Genomic DNA, 21,094 nt, shown 5'->3' on the forward strand with positions numbered 1-21,094 from the left:
GGAAACAGGGAAAAGAGGCAAAAACAAGGAGGATGAGAAGAATGTAGGAGCAAAAGGAAGAGAAGAAAATGAGGAAATAAGTAAAGAGGAGACAAGAAAAAACAAAAAGAACAGGAAAGGAAAAGGAAAGGAAAAGGAAGAGCAGGAAACAAGCGAGGTAAAGATGGGAGAGGAGGAATTAAGGAAAGATAGGGAAGAGATGAGGAAACAAGTGAGGTGAGGATAAGGAAAGGAGGGAATGGAGATGCAGATTAAAAAAAAAGGATAAAAGGAAGAGAAAGGAGAGACAAGGAGAGGAGAAAAAGGAAAAGGAGGAGAAAAGAGCACAAGAAATAGGAGGAGGAAAGAAGAGGGGAGAGGAAAGGAATGATGGAGGGAAGGAGAATAAATACTGCAGAATTAAGGGGACAAAAAGAGAAAAACATGGTGATGGAGTGAACAAAAAAAATGGGAGAAAGACAAGAGATGGGGGGAAAATGGAGATGGAAGAGAGATGGGGGAAGAGTGATATCAGGAAATCAGAGGAGGTGGAGGGAGGGAGGGAGGGAAAAGAGGAGAGGAAACTGTCTCTGCAATGATTTAGCAGAATCAGAGAAAGAGGAGAAAAGATGCAGAGAGAGAGAGAGAGAGAGAGAGAGAGAGAGAGAGAGAGAGAGAGAGAGAGAGAGCATGACTCAGCCCGAAAAGTTCAACACCCCAAAAACTGAAAAATCATGTAAAATAACCTTCAGCTTCTCATGCGGGTTGACGACTTCCAAACCTTCTGTCTGTACAAACTGTGATACTACGCCCTCTGATGCGTTATCAGGACCACAATGCACTGCAGGAAGTCACCGTCAGAACAAGTAACAAAGGAAGGCGGACTGGTTGGTCAGAGGTTCATCCTGCAGCAAGATAATGAGCCACAACACTAGACGAACAGAACCAGACGGCGGCTTCACATGATGAAGACCAGCCACGTCCAGTCCGGACCTGAACCCCATGGAGCTGGTTTGACCTGGACACAAGGTGTAAGCAAAGAAACCTGCAAGTGCAACACATACGTGGGAACTTCTGCAACAATGCTTTACTTTCACAGAGACATTAAACTGTGTACGTTTAAATAACAACTGGAAAGATCCTGGAAATATTCTGCTGTGGGGGTTGTCCAGTAAATATCAGTTTCTACAGCAGGACAATGATCCTCAAAAATCCACTTCAAGAGAAGTTTCAAGAGCCGAAAACTGTTGGAGCGGCCCCCACAGTCCCCCCCTGACCTGAACATCACTGAGAATCTGTGGGTAGATGTTGAACCTGCTGTGCGAGCAGGACATACTAAAATATCTCCGAACCTGAAGTGATCTGCAGGAGGAGGCTGAACAGAAGAGAAAGACTCTGTGGAATCTGTGATATCTGCCAAAGTTTTAAGGGTTTTAACTTCTCATTTTAATGATTCACAACACAACAACACCACAGAGCTGAAGGAGCCACTCACAGCTGATGAAAACTAGAAAAGGTGACAGCTCTGGTGACAGATTAATACACTAGTAACACTGCTGCACAGGCTCTGGTTGAACGTTTCTGCTAAATCTTTCTCTCAAATGAGCAGTTAATGCGCTCAAATGACAAATCATCGTCTCAAATTACACATTTGTGCACTCAGTTTACTTTTCAGTTCCTCAGTTAGTCACTTGGACCCTCGAGTTTTTAATTGTTCCCTAGAATTAACAGTTTATACCCCTTGAATTAAATCATTCTCTCATACAGACATGCTGTGAAGGAGGAGGATCGACAGTCTTGAGTGTTGGTGAGCAGGAGCACGACTCCCCCTACAGGCCGACCTCTGCTACTACAGTTCACATACAGAAACTGTCTAATCAAGTCAATTATGTTCAAACAAAAACTTTTAGACAGAGCCAGGCTACCAATTCCCCCCTGCTTCCAGTCTTTATGCTAAGCTAAGCTAACCACATCCTCATCTTACTTAATTAAAAAAAATAAAATAAAATAAATAATCAGGTGAATTATCAGCAGTGTGGGCTGATTAATTATGACAGTGTTCTCATCGTGTCACTGCCTTTTTCACATAAAGAGCTCAGAGCCAAACGTGCACTGAGGCGTAGAAACTTCCAGTAATTACACCTGGACCAGGCGCAGGGACAAAAGCTGGTCGGGTGTTTTAAGAAGCGACGTCTGCGCTGCGAGCTGTCAGGACTTTCTGCTCCGCAGGTGATCCTAATGAGATAAATGGTTTTTCAGCTTCACCAGCACACCTCCACCTCCACTCCTAATTACAGTCCACGCTGCATCCAGACAGTCTCCTGTGTGTGTGCGACAAACACCAACACAGGCCTCGACTCCACCGACACACACCGCGAGAAAAAAAAAGACAGAAAACAGCTTCTCTGCTTTGTCGTCCGACAAGCGTCAGGTTTCCACCTCTGTCTCCGAGCTCCAGCACTTTGGAGTTTAAATGTAACTAGGCTGCGCAACTTGTGAAGAAACGGTGGTGGGATAACTGACTGCTGGAGAAGCTCAAGCTAAACTGCAAAAACGTGTAAAAATGAAATCAGGTTTATATATTTGATCGCTTCATAAATGCAGGTGAAATCATTTGTTGTTATTTTTGCAACGCTGAGGACTCACTGTGGTCAGAGCCGAACAGTGCGAGAGCTCAGAGGAACCAGGTCTGAACTGCAGGTCTGTGGTGACCTCTAGTGGCAGGACTGAGGCACTGCTCTGTATCTGGAGTGTTTTCAACTCATGTAGCTTCAATCAAAGAAGTTCCTCCCATTTAATCATGTGTTTTCTTGGTGATTATGTACTCAAATATTAAACCTTGACAAAATGTAGTTTGAATAGTTGTGTGTTTGTGTTTGTTTGGGTGTTATTGCTGCTGAGTAAATGCCTGATAACTACTTATTTTCATGATTTTTCAAAATAGGAAGATGTGTGATTGTTTTTTTTTTCCCTCTTGGTGACCCGCAGCCTCCGTCCAAATTAAGTGAGCCTCCTTCAAAATAAAGAAAAGTCTCTGCAGCAAACTAAAACTCCACCAGGTCAAAAACACTCACCTGCTTTGGACTTGAAAAAGCTCTGAAATCAGCAGCTGTGGTCAGTCTGGCTTCCAGTGGTGTCCAGTTTTTACTGCTGAAAAAAAAGCATCAAAACACTTTATATCCACTCACCCTCTGTCCATCTGGAATATCATGTTCAAAACACTCACTTCACAATCATCACTAGGTCCTACAGGCTTCATTAATACACCTGTGTTAGTGTGGCCATGTTGGACTGCCCACCTCCTGCTCTCTTATAGGTCAGAGGACCTGCTGATCTCAGTCCCTTTCACCTGGTTTGGTAATTTGCTGTCCATACCGACTACCCAGTCTGGAGGATTTGGGTTTCCAGTCTGCATGTGGACTCACATGTGGATCCAGATGTGGGTAGATGCGTGCTCATGGTGTTGTTCTGAATGAGTCGCCTGAAGAGACGGACACAAATAAAAGCCCATAGACACCGACTGTCCACGCACACAGGTGTCTGCAGTGATTTTGGTTAGTTAACCTCTGTCGTTATCATTCTTTATGGATTTTGGTGAGCTCAGCAAACTCCCAGAATGCCTCTGGCCAGCACCAAACCGACCTCTGAGGATGTGCAGAGACTTTCACGTTTTATTTTCCAGGTTTCTTCTTCTCCCTCGTGATCTTCACATTGATTTTTGTGCCGTAACAGAAGAAGAAACAGCTTCTAGTTCTCCTCCTATGAAACACAATAGCCTCCATCAGGAAGTATTTCTGTCCTGGACCTTAATGACCCGACCACATTAAAACCATTCGGACCAACTGGTGGTTTCTGAAGCGGAACGATTTACAGGTGCAAACAGAGTAAGCTCGATGAAAGACTCCCACACCTGCTGCTCTTTAAACTGCTCCATTTCAAATCTGATTGCAAATAAAGAAAAAACAAAAGAACCGTTTTGCTCGTTACTGATGAAGCCACTTCACCTGTAATGGACCTGGACTCTGTTCCTGTCTCTTTTTCACGTTCCTCCAACATCTGTGCACGTTGGCCACTGCAGAAACACGTCAAACCTCCAACACACACACCCACACACACACCCTACACTTGTGAGGACGCCCATGGACAGAACACAATATATTATGAAGGTACTGAACTTATATCTTAGATTAGTCTGGTTATAATTCTGTATTATTGTTATGGTCAACAAATCCCATGAAAACTCACATCTTATTCCTCATGGAGCTCCACTGCTGCCCCAAATACTCACTAGAGCACCAAATGTGGATTCATCCGCCACTGAAAATAGTCCCCAATAAATGCAGTTTCCTCTTGTTTGTTTGCTGAAACAGTTTTAAAAATAAAACATTGTATTTGTGAGGGTTTTTAAAGATTTGCATCTTCAGTAGGAACCAAGGTGTTTGAAGCTGAGAGACACAGACAGAGGAGGGAGGCAGGAAGTGTTGAGAGACGGACGAACACTTTGTTGGTTTTGGTCTTTTCAGGGGATTTGTTGATGAGAAAAATACAGAATGTCACCAGTCCTGTTCTGTAGGGACAAAGACTGCCTGGTTCCTGAGCAATAACAGCTCAAATCAAGTTATTTTCCAGCCCCTTTTTTTAAATTTTGTTAATTTCAAAATACTGTCCACAGTAGGAAATGTTGTTTTTCTTAATTACACCTCACTCACTTCTCACACTTTCGTTTCTCTATTTCAAATTCAGAAAGAAAAAAAAGGGAATTTAAGTAAAATTTTGTTTAAATTCACATTAACAAACATCTATTTATGTTCACAGATACAAAAGTATGTTTTAGATTTAACTCGCACACTCACAGTCACTCACATACAGACTCCTTATGAACCCAGTAAATAAAGCAATTCAGCATCTGGGCTTTATCACAAAACAGGTTTAATTTAATATCTCTTTATTTTTTAAAATAATTAAACATTTGTATTTCTCCAACCCTTTTTTATCTTTTTTTCAGTTTTTAAATCATATTATTTCTGGGCCATTCTAAAGCACACATTAATTCTGCCAGGGAGGAGGGGGGAGGTTCACTGTCAAACTCCCAACAGGGCAAAGTGGTCTGCTCCGTGCTTTCCATCCATCCCTCCCTCCCTCCCTCCCTCACTCCCCCCTCTGCTCTGACCCCCCTCCCCCTGCCTACCTGCCCACACCCTCACCCCTAAACCCCTCCCCACCCTCCCCCAACTAAAAAAAATATATCCAATGGTCAAAAGAAACTTCAGCAAAATATCCAAAATGAGATAAAAACCAAGAGAAGAGGGAGGAGTGAGAGACAGAAAAGAAAAAAAAAACAGACTAAAAGGGGGGAAACACTATCATAAATACCAGGAAGTCTTCTTCCATAATACCTCTTTATATACTGGATACTCCTCTCCACAGTTTCCTAAGCAAAAAACATAGGCTAAATTACTACAAGATACAAGATTATCAGTGTACTGCATTCAATAACAATGTACAGGGTTGTCTTTTTTTGTCACTGTTGCTGTAATACTGTGAAGTCAACGCGGCGCCCCCCCCAGGTGAGGTGGGGTGAGGTGGGGGCACTCGTCTTTTTCACAACATGAGGAAGATTTTTGGCGCTCCTCTGAAGACTTTTTTTTTTTGTTTTATTTTGAAGTCCCCGTTATGGCCGGAGGGTACCAGTGCCAGACTGATACCAGGGAGACCTGGTATGGTTGGTTGGTAGATAAAGAGGGAGGGAGGGGAGGGGTCAGAGAGAGAGAGAGAGAGAGAGAGAGAGAGAGAGAGAGAGAAAAAGAAAAAACAGATGGAGGGAAGGAGAGAAATAATCAAGGGATGAAAAGTAGTCCGTTTCTTTAAGGAGGAGGGAGGAGGTGGAGGTGAAGCGAGTGCGTTTACATGTCAACAGTTCTGCATTTCTGAATAATTCATCGTCTACATGCAGCGCCGCATCACGCCTGTGAGGGCAGAGACCAGAGGAAGGAGCACCGGTCACAAAAAGGTAAAAATAAATAACGGCAAACAGGATTTGAGATAAGCAGGATGTGAGCTCACTGGAGCAACGGCACAACAGGACACAACAACTCTTCCAAGATGGAAAGTATCCCAGGTGATGCAGCTCAGAGCCGCCTGTTCAAACGGCCCGCTGAATTAATCATTGCTGCATCTTGTTTTAATTAAAAAAAATCAAGCAGTTTGTAAAGGAGTTTTTTGTCCGAAGCCAAATATATGTACATGAACGGATAAAGAAGAGAGGCAGTTCAGGAATATAAAAAAACATTTTGAAGTTTAGTTCTGTAAACAAACAAACAAAAAGTTCTGTTAGTGTTAAAAAAAAGAGCAAATATTAATGGATTTCATTCCAGCTGTTATTTGGGATAATGATGTTCTGAGAGTTGGAACTACATTTACCGCCATGCTTGGATGAAGCGAAAGGGATGTACAACAAAGCCTTGGAGTCAGTCCTTTTGTTTTTACCCTATTTTTGTTTAACATTTCCTTCTGCAGGTCCTGTTTGAACAGTAACAATTAATGTACAGACACAATCTCCTGGATTTACTTTTAAACTGGAGAAAAACATTGAAACAGGATGATTTCCTGGCAGAATCTTATGTTAGAACAGTGTTTTTTTTCTATGGTTTGTAGGCAGATTAACAGACTTTATGGATGTTTGTCTGGAGTTCCTCTCTAACATTGTTTTTCTGGATCATTTTCAGAGGCCTGGAAGTGGAAAACGGGTTTCCACTCCAGAGAAGTGAAGATTAGATGAAAGTCCAAAAAAGTGAACTACATTTCTGACCGATTTTCCAACTGGTCAATCATCTTGCGTCAGATTTAATTGTGATAGAATTAATTATGTAATTTGAGGGAGGAGTTACTCAGCTGAGAGGAAGAAAAGTTCACTGAGCAGACGCACAAATTACAAATGTGAGGAATTAATTCATCAATAATTTTGCCTCCTCCAACCAACTGGACTCCATGAACTGCAGTAAGAACACACATGTAAACGCACTCAGAAAGATGGTTTTAAAATGTGTGTTTGTGTACCGAGAAAGTCCCTGTTGTTGTTTTTAAATGTGTTTTTGTTCAGTTTTTTTTTTCCCTGTTTAGAACAGGAAGGAGGGCCAGAGAGGAGGGGGTGGGGTGGGTGGGTGGTCCTTTAAGAACCTTTGGGCGGAGGGCAGGGGAGAGGGGCAGAAATGACAGATGCACCATTAGAGAGGAAGGAGGGAGGGAACAGAAAAATGGAGGCAACAGGAGGAAAAGCAAAGAGGAGAACCAGGAAAATAAAAGTTACATACAGGACTGTACTGAAGACGGAGGAGAATGGGATGAAGAGTTAAAATCAATCTATCTTCTCTTTTTTTTTTTTTGTTGTTTTCTGTTTTCCAAGAGTTCATTTCATGTCCTACAGTCCAAAGTTTTTTTTTGTTGATGTTTAAATCCCCCTCCCACACAAGTCATTTTCTCATTTTCTATTTTTTTCTTTCTTTTTTTTATTATTATTGTCTTGTTTTTCCGTTTGCAATAATATCAGTTTAAGGGAAAAAAAAGAAAAAATAATTATTTACAGTGCTGTTGAAATAATGAAAACAGACGTGATGAATCTACTGTAAAGTAAGTCGCATAAACACAGGAGAAAAAAAAAAAAAAACATAAGAAAAAAAACAAAAAAACAATTAAGAAACCAGCGGGCGCTCCGTGTCGATCCAGAGACGATGGCCTTTATCAGGGATTTTCGGAGCTCTGGGCAAACATGGCTGATGTGGAGGGGGGGCGGGGGCGGGATTTGGGGTCAGGATGGAGGGGGAAGGGGAGTCAGAGTAGGAGAGGAGGAGGAGGAGGAGGAGGAGGGGATGAGGGAGATGGGCAGGGGCAGAGGGGAGCGCGGCGCTGTCTTCGTTAAGTTGGGATGATCCCGTCGCTCCTAAGGCCCCGCTTCAGCTCCAAGTCCTCCAGCTTCTTCCACAGCTCCTCCCGCTCCTTCTCCTTCTTCTTCTCACTGCAACACACAAACAACACGAGGATGAGGATAATGATGATGATGATGATGATGATGATGATGATGAGGTTTTATTGACTGCTTCAGACTGCCTGAATGTAGGTGTCGTCTTCCTACAGAGCTACAGGACCTAATGGCACAAGGCGACAGCTGTACAAACTGCTGATGGGAACGTTGTTAGTTTTATAAATTAAATGAATGATCACTTTGACCTGAGCCTAAAGAAAAGTTGCAGGATCACCACCTGGGATCCATTCAACTTCATGGAAATCCATCCAATATGTGTTGAGGGGTCGACCACCCAACGCACCAACATTCAGACTCACAACGCTAAAAATATATTTTTTTTTCTGAATGTCGGGACTCTGTGCCGTAAACAGTTAAAGAGCGATGAGAAGCTCAGATCTCATTTCATCTCACAGAAGCAAGAATGATGAGAGTCAGTTCCACACAACAAGATTTGCAGATTTTAAACTGATAAAGAAAAAGAAAAGAGCACCAGTGTCTCATCACTGCTCTGTGTCGGCCAGTAACATGATCTGGTAACAGAATCAGGACTGGGTGGGGTGATGTAGTCCAGAGGTTCTCTTCATTTAATCCACAGACAGTTTCAACTAGTCATGTTGCCATTAATCCTGATACTAGTACAGTGTGATGATAGTAGCAGAGAGTGTGTGTTTTCTATCTGCAGAGATCATAAACAATCACATTATTTGTGAATGCTCGCTCAGTAATGATGATGATGGTGGTGATGATGATGATGGTGATGATGATGATGGTGATGGTGATGTGGACAGCTTCTTACCGCTGGCGGTCCGACTTGTAAGTTGCTGTGAGTTCATCGAATAAAGTACTGTTCATCTCCATGAAGGCCTTCAGGACGTTGTACACCAGCGCCACGATCGCCCTGAGGGGGGGGGGGGCAGAGTGACATCACAATTCACAGCTGATAACACAACTTCCACTTTTACAGCTTCTGTAAACTCTTATCATTACAAGTCGCTGAGTCTGTGACGTGTGGACAGATATTTGAAATATTACACATTAAAGAAACGTTTGATGGGAAAGTTGCAATAAAGATTTATGACGGATTATTTATTTTGTAGAATTTAGGTTCATTTTCGTTACAAGACACGTTTTATTCTGAAGGTGTCAGTGACAGTTTATTACAGAACAGAAGTGACGACGTCTGTGACCTTACAACAGCCAGGAAACTAATAGAGTGCAACAATAAACATTTACTCAAAGAAAAATTACTGAAAGATTTGAGTTTTTAAAAAAACGTTTGAATACATAAAAGATTTCCTCAAATATCTTCAGGTCAGAGACGACTTCAGTAAAGACATTCATCAAATGGAGAATTTGGTCGATATAGATCAGATTAAAGACACCGAAAACTGAAAACTGTAGATGACGATACTTTTTTTTCTCTCCACTTTGGCAAGATATCGCTAAATAAACAAGGAAGATTTGGGGAATAGAAGATGATTGGTCTTTTGTCACATTTGTCACATTAAACCTGGAGAATGTCCCAGACACACTCATGACTCAGGGTGAATTCATCTTGGCTGCTCGCAACAAATCATCACACACAAGCGGCTTCAGCCAGAACCTCCGACAAAAGACTGAACTGTGATTGTCAAAAGCATCGAGTTAATTTCCCAGGTTTTTTCCCCCCAAACTTTCCAGACCTGCAGGGGCGGGACTGTTTTGTTCACTCTCCATAATCACAGCCGATGTCTTTAAATGATTGTTTCAATCACCACGTTCATAACCTTTATTACACTGACAGACAAACTGCACAAGTGTTTTTAAGATCAGCTTTAAAAGGTCTTCAACAGTTTCTGATTATGAGTGATGGGTCCCATGTTACCACTTTCTATTCTCCCCTCTCTGTCGCTGCTTAAGTTCGATTCCTGATTCTCATAACAAATAATTACTAAAACTTTAACTCTGGTATGCGTTAGAGAAAGATATTTAAGATTACAAACCCAGATTTCAAGGGGCTCGGACTAATTTTCACCTGCTATTGTTTAATCCCATGAACTACAACGTTCTGTTTTCAGTGCAGTTTACAGTAAACTGGGTCATCATGTGGTGAGGACAGCCTCTGTCGGTAACACCCAGCAGGAAGAGGGGAAAAACCTGAGGAGCTGCTGATAAATGATCAGCCAGAAGATAAACCTAACACAATGTCTGGATTTTTTTTTTTTGAATATCTGTAAAAACGCCATCACACTGAGCTGCTGCTGAGTTATTTTAAAGCCACTCACGGATTCCAGTGCTCTTTGGAGATCCTGTAGAGGCTGGCGAACATGATGGGCAGGATGACACTGGAGTTCTCCTCGATCAGACTCATGATGTACTCGTTGTTCCAGTAGTACAGGGCTCGCTCTGCAACCTGGGGGAACACCGACACAGAGGAAGTGACGACCAGAAAAATCCAGAATCATTTGTTCTTTGTTCTATCTGTGTTTTAAAGAGTTAAACACATTCTGTAGACGCTTGTTTCATCACCCCCTCAGAGTTAAATCCCACTGTTTAAGGACTGGGGCTTTCTCTGACCTGGAAATGTGGGCTGGAGACACATCTGGAGATCTGTTTGAAGAGCGGCTCCTGGATCTTGACGAACTGTGTGGGTTCAATGACGTCCAGGATCTCCTCCAGCTCCCCTAGAAACATCACCTGGAGTGCAGGATGGGAGGAAAATGTTAATACACACAGAGACACACACACACACACAGTTTACACACACACGCACACATGAAGAAACGACAGCCTCACCTCTTTTTGACTGCAGGTTTTTGGCCAGAACTTCAGTAAGCCTCTGATGACCTGAGGATGAAGATAAGAGCCATTTATTATTTGTTTACATCAGTGAAGCTGGTGAGTTAAAGTCTGCATGACAAACAGGAGCGAAAACACTGGAAGAAGACATTTCTACTGCAATAAGGATTTGAACACAGTCCCTGTGGTTTGACTGAAAATTCTTAACTCAGTGTCGACTTAATAGCTTTTCCCAAAGCTTTCAAACACAGATGGCTGAGTGTCAGTGGTCACTGGGACGACTGAGCGACTGAAGCGACTGATATCCTCAGAAAAAGTTAATGACAAGATGCTGTTTTTTGTTTTTTTTTGGCAAACTGCTGTTTCCATGGTCGTAAAATGAACCTGCACTCTCAAGTCTTTGTGATTCAAAGGGACGTCTGAATGTTTTCATAGTGTCACTGAGCAATGACAAAGCAACAAAGACATAAATATGAAGCACAAAGGAGCAGAACTGATATAAATATATATTATATATATATATATATATATATATATTCCCACATGGTGGATTGAGAGATAGGCAGTGCACTGATACTCACTGGTTCTGTTAATGTTGGGTCTTTCTCTAGGAACTGTACAATGCAATACGCCAACTGCAGGGAGAGAAGAAACCACAGGTTAGAACGGATGTTACTGTGACATGTTTTAGCCCTTTAGCTTAGCTTAAAACAAAATCTTGGGTTTGACGGCATTCTACTGAATTTAAACCCCGTATTCAATCCACTCATCAAGTCTCATTAAGTAGCTTTCACCAGGTTTTATATAAAGAATGAAGCTAATTAATGTTGACGACCTGCGGCTCCAACCTGAACATGTGAGCTGAGCAGCAGATGATCTGACAGGTTTGATAACTGATTGATATTAGAGCTTCGGCTAGAAATGTCAAGCTGCTGAAGTGACCTGCGAGTTTTCAACACTGGTCTTTGTTAATTAAAAAAACGCCACAGCTCCTTACTTCAGGTTTCTTTTAAATTGTGAAATTACACGTTTAATGTGGCATGACACTTTGACACATATATGTACACACACAACTGAATGACTTTAAAAGATTGTGCAGGTTTAAAGTTTTACACCAACTCTGCATTTATAACTGTGGAATCCTACGTAGTCTCAAAAGTGTCAAAGAATGAACATTAAAACATATTAATGGAATATTTTTGAAATACTAGGATAGTTACCTAGAATAAAGTTTACACACACACACACACACACACACACACACACAGAACTATTACCTGTGCGTGGAAGAGGGACAGACTCCTGACAGTGTGGAGGGGGATCAACACTTTGACCAGAAACTGTTTATGCTCTGCTTTCAGTGGCAGAGCGAAACCATTGATTATACTGGAGGAGAGAGAGAGAGAGAGAGAGAGAGACACAGAGACAGAAGAGAAAACAGAGAAAATATAAACATAAATTAAACATGAACACATAAAAGGGTTTCATTGCGACTGTCTGAAAGCAAATGGTAGATCAATGAGCAGCAGACAAAAAGAAAGTCTGTGTGTATGGGCAATGGAGCCTGTAGGAGAAATAAAGAGATGTAAGTGATGTTGTAAACTTCGGGCCTGCAGAGAGCAGACGTGACGCGCCTTTAAAGCTGCACACTCTCAGAATGACAGCTGCAGTCCTGCACTGGGTTTGTTTACATTCTGATTCAAGTTTTCATCAGAGCTTCTGCTGGAAGAACAAACTGCAAAAACAAACTGAACCCAATCATTTTTGGGCTAATGAATGAAAGCATCATTTCATCATTTTCTTACACAAATAGCCTTCGTATTGTTTTCTACTTGTGCGAGGATTTTTGTGTAGAATCTCTCGTGTGTATGAAAAATTATGTTAAATTTATTGGTCGTTTAGTTTCTTCCTTTAACTCCTTGACTGAAAGCTCTGTGTCTTAAGTTTCCTTCTGTTTTTTAGGTTTAGCTCTGTAACTTCACTACGTTATTCACATCGTGGGCCCTTAGGGAGGCCCAGACCCCAAGGTTGAGAAACCACTGTCCTAAACTTGTGTTTGGTTTGACCAGCAGTTGCAAAATGCAGGTATTCCAATATAAAGGTCCCATATTTTACACTTTTACATTTGTATGTTTTCTGGTGTTGATCCATAAGAAGATATTTGCAGTTTTAAAAACCAAAAACCATCTCAATGTAGTTTTTACATCTCCTCTCTCAGGCTTCTGTCTAGAGTAACGAAAGGTCGGTGAGCCAATCAGAAGAGAGGAGGCTCTGAGCCTCTCTTCACGATGATACTTTCACAGCATTAATATAGAAACTTAGACTTGCTTTATAATCAAAAAAGACATGGACATCTACCTTCATACAATATGGGACCTTTATGAAATGAAAATCCATCAAGAGCTTCAAAGTTTTTGGATGAACTTTTTTAATCGTAACTTTTCATTTTCTATTCATCACTAGCTCCTTTACTTCTGCTGGGAATGTAAAACGTTTCACCTCCTGTGTGCGAAGAAATAAGTGAGTAAATCTATCATGAAGAGAAAAACTGCAGATCTAAATTGTCACTGGTTAATTTCCATCTGCTGATCAAATAATGTAGATTAATGACCAACTGTTTCAGCTTCATTAAGAACCTGTTTATGGAGTTTAAGGTCTCTAAAAATAACTTGTGAAACCAGGAATTAGGAAGAGTCAAATCTGAGTCTGGCTTCACTTGATATTTAATACTCAGGAGCACAGACACAGCTCTAAAGGGATTATGCAGATATATTTCAGACATGTTTCATTTATTTTTTTATCAAAAATATAAGCAACAACTACAATAAGTGAGAAAATCGCCGTCGGCTCGTGTGCAAACGACACCATGCAGCTCCTGACACAAAGCTGATAAACTGTCTGTGTAAATCACACCTCTTTTTTTTTTTTTTTTTTTTTTTTAAATGGATTAACAACACTGTTGAGTGGAGAGGATTAATTTATTTCTTATCTACGAGTCAAACTCTGCTCCTGACTTAACCTGAACCTCACATCTCCACTCTGTGAAAATCCTGTTGTTATGGAGCCAAATCACTCAGCTCCAGTTTTTAACATTTCTTATCACTCTCTATCATTCTCAAGTCTCTCTGGAGGAGATCTCTATCTCCATAAGACAGGCTGATGAAACACAAGATAAAAACATCCTCATGTCATTAGGACTAAACTAAAACATGGAGATACCAGGGTTTGGTTCAGTTCTGCTGTTGCTCCCAGGTCAGTGTGGCTCCTGCTAAAAGCTTCAGCTAACAGAGCAGAATGTAAATGTGTGTGTGTGTGTGTGTGTGTGTGTGTGTGTGTGTCTGTGTGTGAGGGTCGGAGGCCTCCACATACCTCCCCAGGATCTCCAGCAACTCAGCCACCCCGTTGAAGTGCTCCGTCTCATAAACAAAACTGCAGAGCGGACAGAGAGGGAGGCAGAGACAGGAGGAGACACAAGACAGCAGACGAGAAAAAGGTTCAACAACTGAACAAATGAACAAAGCTGGTGAAAGCAGATGATCTGTAAATGAACATACTGCCTGGAAACTATAAACGGTGGGTAAAACAACAAAAAGAAAACCACCAGGAAATTATTCATCAAGGGACACAAGGTCAGGTTGGAATTTGAAGATGGAAACAAGATTTCTCAACCCGATGATGCGTCACATTGACAGTCATACTGGGTTGAACCTGTAACTTTTCCACGACACTCAAACACGGTGTGAAACTGAATTAAATGCTGTCAGATTAACGTAGCGCACAAGCTGAAATAAACTGAAATAAACAGAAATAAACGTTTCGAAGAACAAAGCAATAAATGCATCGCTTCATAATGATGAAAACTGTTTAATAAACCACGACCACTGTAACTGAGTTCATTTTAAGTTGATGAGGAGATTATTCTCGTATCAGATCAGCCTATAAAAACTATTTTTTTGTCTTAGTGGTGTAAGGGAAAGATAAAAATGTAATAATAGTATCAGCTCCATTTTGCAAATGTTAAATAAGATGTAACTAAAGTCTTCCATGTCAAAGCATATCCATGGAAAGGTCCTGTAAACTGTTTTTAATTTGTCATTTGTCAATTGTCTACATGGACTTTTCATCCAGATCAAACTTAGTGTCCCTTCAACAGGTGAGTGAAAAGTGTCACCTGTTTCGACCTCACCAGCTGTAACATGCTACAAGCAATCATGTCATCTGCACGTTGAAGTGAAGTGTCTTCTGACATTTGAGAAGTAAATGTGTACTCACCGTAGAAAAATATTATTGATCTGTTTTCGTATAAAAGCCCTCAGCCCCAGGAATTTGCCGTAGATTCTATGCAAGACTGTCTTCAGGTAGTCTCTCTCCCGAGGATCCTCGCTGTCAAACAACTCCAAGAGCTGTAAATACAGACAGAAGAAATACAGACAGAGATCAGGGACAGGAGCCAGGGGAAGGTGAATTTGGTGCAACAGAAAAACACAGACAGTTCAGTACAATCAAAGAAAAACAGAAGAAGAAAGAATATACAGTAACTGTATTCGTTTTGTTTATTAAATGCCAGTCATAATTTCCCACAGACCAAGGTGACATCTTCAAATGTCTTGTTTTGTCTGATCAACCGTCCAAAATCCAAAGATATTCACTTTACTGTCATGTGTGACAAAGAAAAGCATCAAATCCTCACATCTGAGAAGCTAGCAACAACAAGTATTTAACATTTTCCCTTTAAAAATATAACTAACTGATCAATGATTCCACTTATCGACAGGAGATAATATTTGAAGATGACCTGTTACCTGCAGACTGACTCAGCGACTCACCTGTAGGACAAACTTCTGGTCTATGTACTTTTTGGCAATGCTGGGCTGGAATTCCTGACTCTCCAAGAACCGGATGAAGAACTCGTATACCAACTGGACAGAGCAGAAGAAGAAGAGAGGGTGGATGGGGAACGGACGGAGGATGGATGACAGAGAGAGTTGTTGACGTTAAAACAACAAAAACCTTCAAATTTCTGCTGAATTTCCTTTGATCGGCTGGATGTTGTACAGTGAGACTGGTCACAGTTTGACACGTGTGTGTTTTATATTCACTTAGTAAAAACTATGATTAACTTTATACACAAACTGGAGCCAGTATTCCTGCTGTACAACAACAAGCTGATTAATAAACAGAAGAAAAATCTTAAGACTGACAGGTTCCTCTTAGAAATGAGAGCCTTTAAACGAACCCCGTACACACTGGGACTGGACTGGATTAAAAGGAAAGGTCAAAGAGGTCAAAGGTCACAAAAGGAGCAGAGTGGAAACAGCTGGGTAAAGGAAAATGTCAGGGTTGGCCTGAATGTGGGTGATGAGGGAGTTTGACTAGGGGGCGTGTGTGTGTGTGTGTGTGTGTGTGTGTGTGTGTGTGTGTGTGGGGGGGTGTGTAAAAAATATGTTTATGACTTTGGAAAAATTGTGCGAATGAAATGACAAAAAGAAAAAAAAGGTTTTACCAGGAAGCTTCTCCTTGAGATTTGCATCTCATTTCTAAAGGAGTCCTGGGCAGCAGGCACACAGAGAAGGAGGAGGGGAGGTGAGAGACCAGAGAGCCTGGCTCTAGACCTGGACCCAAAACTGGACCAAAACAAAACAGAACCCACCCAACTACCGGGAGCCAAATACAACGGCACCAATGGTACTGATGCTTCTTCAAGGCACAGGTATAACATTTTATAAATGATTCTCTTTCTGAGAGAGATGAAAGAAACCAGTACCATTCTGATGCCTAGCTTAGCATTAAGATTGGAAGCGAGAGGGGAAACATCTCCACACACCTATAGAGCTCATTAATTAACATGCTGTGTCTTGTTTGTTTAACACATACACAAACCGAAATGTCAAAACGGCAACCGGTGGTTTCCCTGGGAGTTACGTGGTAGAGTTATTTCTTGATGAACAACAGACACAGTGACTCTGCAGCATCACAGAATTCTGTTGTCGCAGTATGATTCAAAAGATTTCACAACTCGGGCTGATACAAACGATTATTTTCATTTCTGATTAATCTGCCCGTTATTTTTCAGATTAATTGTTAGTTTGTTAAATGTCAAAAACAGTAAATGCTAATTTCAACTTCTCAAATGTCTTATTTCTTAGAAATTTTAAATGATATAAAACAGAAAAGAGGAACTAGAGACTGTGACATTTTTACTGTATTTGCTCAAAAAATTGCTGAAACAATTAATTGATTATAAAAAGAGCTGCTGATTATCTTTCTGTTCATCAAATGATTAATGGCTTCATTTTGATGGATCTGCAATGAAGCTCACACTGGTCTGCACCTCACTGTGGGTGCCAAGTGTCACAGCAGGGTTGCCATTAGACTTGGGCGATATCCAACACGTTATATCTCGATACAGTCCAGCCCAGATATGGCAATATACGATATTATCACCGGGGGGGAGGGGAGGGGGGGTAATCGTTACGTCTCAAAGCTGTCATTTTTACATTTGTGTTTGTGTACCTCTTAAACTAGATTCAACATGTTAATTAATGAATCCACACACTCACATACACACACACACTTCTTCGGCAGTGTTTACCTGTAAGTGTGGCCAAGAGGCCTCGAGCGTGGGCTCGTCCTCCTCGGGGTCAAACTCATTACTGTCACTGGGCGGAAGGGTCCGGAATATGTTGTGAGACACCTGGAAGACAACACAAAGAGGACACTTAGAACAAATGAGTGTGCGTGTGTGTGTGTGTGGCTGTAAATGTTTGTGTGCATGAAAACAACTCATGATCAACTTTAGACCAAATTCAGGTAAGAACTGCGTGTGTGTGTGAGTGTGTGTGGCGCTGACGACGGCAGCCTGAGGTTGAGCTTCAAAGTCCCAAAAGATGAGAATCTTGAGCCTCCACAATTATAACTTGTTTATACAAGTTGTAAAAATATTTGCTTTCAGGACTTCAGGGGCTCCGCAGCGCTCACATCCAGCGCTGGGTTTTTTTGCTCGACTGTTCAAATACAAATTTAGCTGCTTGAATGTGTTTGTGTTGTACATATTCATTCTCTACAAGCCGACAACACACCGACTGGTGAGACCTGAGCTGTGCCTCTCCATCAGCTCCTCGTCTTTCTGTTACTTTCTTCTACTTTCTCTCTCGTCGCTACATGGAGTCATAAAACCTCGGCAAAGTTTTTGCTCAGGGTGGAAGATTTTCAGTTTACATAGATGCATTTTTACCTCTAAAGATTTATTCAAATTAGACAATTTGTGAAGTGTAAAGCCTAAACTTCTAAATCAAAAAGGTCTTAAACATGCGATGGGTGGCTTTCAGTTGACACTCCCTTATGTTAAAAGGGGAAACACTTGATTTAGGAATGGTTTTTATGCCTGGACTGTAACTGGGGTGTAACACAAGCTTCAAACATTTTAAACATAACCCGGCCTTGGATCCTTTCTATCGTCCAGAGTGTATGAGTCCAGTGGGTTTATAGAATGAGTGCATGCGCCCCCCCCTCACCATTTTGACGACCTCGGGGTAGGCCTGTTCTGTCAGGTAGCCCCGGCTGACGGTCACATAGTCCACCAGCTCGTTGAGCGTGGAGCGCTTGTACTCCTTCATCTTGAGGTCCGACAGCGTGTCCATGAAGTCAAAGACAGTACAGCACTGCTGCAGCTTCTTCAGGAACAGCTCCGGCTGCTCCGGCGCTGGCACGTCTGGGCACACGAATCAAACACACACAGGATACACACACACACACACACACAAACACAGCGGGAGAGAAAGATGCAGAGAAAAGTTAAGTTAGTGCAGACTCCCACAGAAGCCAGAGAGCTGGAACACCAAACTCCACAAAATCAAAGATTTAGAATAAAGACAGTGGAGGGAAAAATGGAGACGTGGGGCGTCCTGGTCGGACAGACTGTCAGTAACTGTGATGTCACTGGTTTGATTCCAGCTGGGACTTTTATCCGTTTTCCACCTTCCACATGGTTCCTGTAAACTATCAAACGAAACTTGATTTGTTTGTTTGTTGTGCTTTACTTTTTGACAAACTAAAGAAATGAAGTAAAAGGCTTTTTCCTAATTACAGAACAATATCTGTTTAAACTTTTTACTAAGGAGCAATTTGACATTTTTTCTTTAGATTTTCTGTGAAGTGATGTTTAACACTTTCAGCAGCAGTAAAGTGCCTCTTTGTTAGAAATAGTATAAGCTGAGAGAGCCTCAATCAAATGATTCCATCTCTTTCACATTATAACGCCTAGAACTGCCGATTTAGTGCAAGCATGAGTAAGTTTTATAGATCTCAAAAAGGTATTTATAGACGGATTTTAACAATAATGTTTGTCACAGAAAACAAAGGATGCTTCTACTGCAGTTTCCTGCTCTGCATTAGCTTTTCACTCACTCACCCTCCCTGTAAGCCTGCTGTGTTACAGGGAGGATGAGTGTGACAGCCTCATTATCTAGCGGTGAGTGTTTCTGACGGGGGCTGAGCTGTCACAAACCATACGGACGTACAGGCAGAACAGGGCGGCAGGTGTCTTTATTCTGATTCCATAGTGACAGACAAGGCGGAGGGTCGCGCAGAGTTCAGACCTGCAGGGAGACGCTCGATGCTCTTCCCTGATCGCCACAACTCAGACCTGATGTTCCCGTCCCAGCAGGACCAGGCCATTATTATGTAAGAGATAAGCTGCTGCTCTGAAGGCAGCACACCAGTAGCAGTGTGTGTGTGTGTGTGTGTGTGTGTGTGTGTGTGTCTGAAGTGCGAGTATGCTCCGAAAATTACACTTCAAAGTGCTCGTTTGTCATTTTGAATTCTGCTGCACTTCATGTTGAGTCACAAACTGCATATAAATTAGTAAGAAACTTTTCCAGCAACAATGAAATGACTTTTTCACCTCATCATCACATGCAGCTGTTCAGAGCCAGTGACTAATAATTGTAATAAAAAATGTTTTTTCAAAATTTTCTAACATTTAATTGACCGATTGATTAATCGATATAGTTGTCACTTATTGCTTTGATGTTAACATTTTCAAACCATTAAGACAGGGAGGTCTCACTGAGTTACATCGTCATCAGTGAGAGTAAACTGAATATCTTTTGACTGTTGGTCAGACAGAACAAAACAGTTATCAGTTACTATTTTCCTAGCAATTTTTACACAAAACGATGAATTGAATAATCAAAAACAATAATCAGTTTAATGGATGATGAAAATAATCATTAGTTGAAGCCCTTAAGATTTCATAAAGGTTCATTTTGGATTTAAGGGCCCAGTATCAGTCAGTGTTTTTGTTTTAGATCAAAAATCAATTCAGCAGGTCAGAATGAAAGGCAGAATTAAATCCTCTTCCTGAAGCTCTGAACATTCAAAGTGCAGTTTCCTGTCCTGGGAAACAACCCTGTGCAGATCTCATCAAGTGCATTTAAAGTGATTATACTGAACATGTTTTGATCCAAATGCCACTAGTTACTCACGACCCGTTGGCCCCCTGCTTCAGCTCAGCTCATTGAGGCAGCGTCCAACCAGGCCAGTCACAAACAAACCCAAACCCCGATTGACTGGCAGGAGTCTTGACTGGCTCTGCAGGCTTTAATCCCCGCTCCACAAACACTCCCCCAATAATACCCAGTCATTTATCAGAGAAATTCAACTTCAACTCTTGACTTTTATTAAAAATTCATTTCAAAGTGAAGAATTTAAAACATGATGGAGAATTACTTTCAGTCTGATGTTGATGGTGCCTCAGTGTTTACGATGAAACAAGGTCAAGCATGTGATATGATCACACACTGATCCAAATAAAACTTTCTAACCAGAAAGTTCAAGTAGCTGCACAGTCTACATGCTCACTCTTTTTAAGTTGCCTGGATGAGAGCATCAGAAAGAAGTAACTTCATGTAAATTATCAGAATGTGAACACAAATTCTGTTTTCAGCTAAGAAAGCTCTGATAAAGCTCTGACTGTCCACAACCTGCTCAGCACCGAACAGCAGACAGACACAGCTAGAGAGCAGCTGATGAACATAGAGGAACATCTAGGAGCTAAAGAGCAAGGTGTTCTTCAGGTTTAAGGCCTCAGTATGTGTGTGGACAATCCTACAATCCTGCACCAGGGGTGGGCGATATGGCATTGGAATAATCACTCTTTCACAGCCTGCGTTGCACTATGGCACGCCCCTAATATGCATGAATGTATTGTGAAATGTGGATATAAAAAGGTGTGTGTGTGTACTTTCAAGATTCAACAGCCAAACACCATGTGGAGTGAAATGCAGGGTGACATATTCTCAAGGCTGCGCTAAAGAG

At 41.5% G+C, this 21,094-nt stretch overlaps 1 protein-coding gene across 7 annotated transcripts in view; it reads right to left on the reverse strand.

The window, feature by feature from the left end:
- Window positions 1-7,348: 7,348 nt before the first annotated feature.
- Window positions 7,349-21,094, reverse strand: part of ppp2r5e (protein phosphatase 2 regulatory subunit B'epsilon) — a 68,732-nt gene continuing 54,986 nt past the window's right edge. For all 7 annotated transcript variants that reach the window (XM_022750148.1, XM_022750147.1, XM_022750146.1 and 4 more), the window contains 12 exons: window positions 18,292-18,488; window positions 17,370-17,471; window positions 15,604-15,696; window positions 15,050-15,180; window positions 14,147-14,206; window positions 12,055-12,163; window positions 11,359-11,412; window positions 10,775-10,825; window positions 10,556-10,675; window positions 10,264-10,391; window positions 8,796-8,897; window positions 7,349-7,990 (listed from right to left, as the gene is read on the reverse strand). In XM_022750148.1, the coding sequence (XP_022605869.1) occupies window positions 7,891-7,990; window positions 8,796-8,897; window positions 10,264-10,391; window positions 10,556-10,675; window positions 10,775-10,825; window positions 11,359-11,412; window positions 12,055-12,163; window positions 14,147-14,206; window positions 15,050-15,180; window positions 15,604-15,696; window positions 17,370-17,471; window positions 18,292-18,488 (1,247 nt within the window). In that variant the 3' untranslated portion in view covers window positions 7,349-7,890. The remainder of the gene's footprint in view (window positions 7,991-8,795; window positions 8,898-10,263; window positions 10,392-10,555; window positions 10,676-10,774; window positions 10,826-11,358; window positions 11,413-12,054; window positions 12,164-14,146; window positions 14,207-15,049; window positions 15,181-15,603; window positions 15,697-17,369; window positions 17,472-18,291; window positions 18,489-21,094) is intronic.

This window comes from Seriola dumerili, unplaced genomic scaffold (genome assembly GCF_002260705.1).
Source record: "Seriola dumerili isolate Sdu_G_001 unplaced genomic scaffold, Sdu_1.0 BDQW01000149.1, whole genome shotgun sequence".
NCBI lineage: Eukaryota > Metazoa > Chordata > Actinopteri > Carangiformes > Carangidae > Seriola > Seriola dumerili.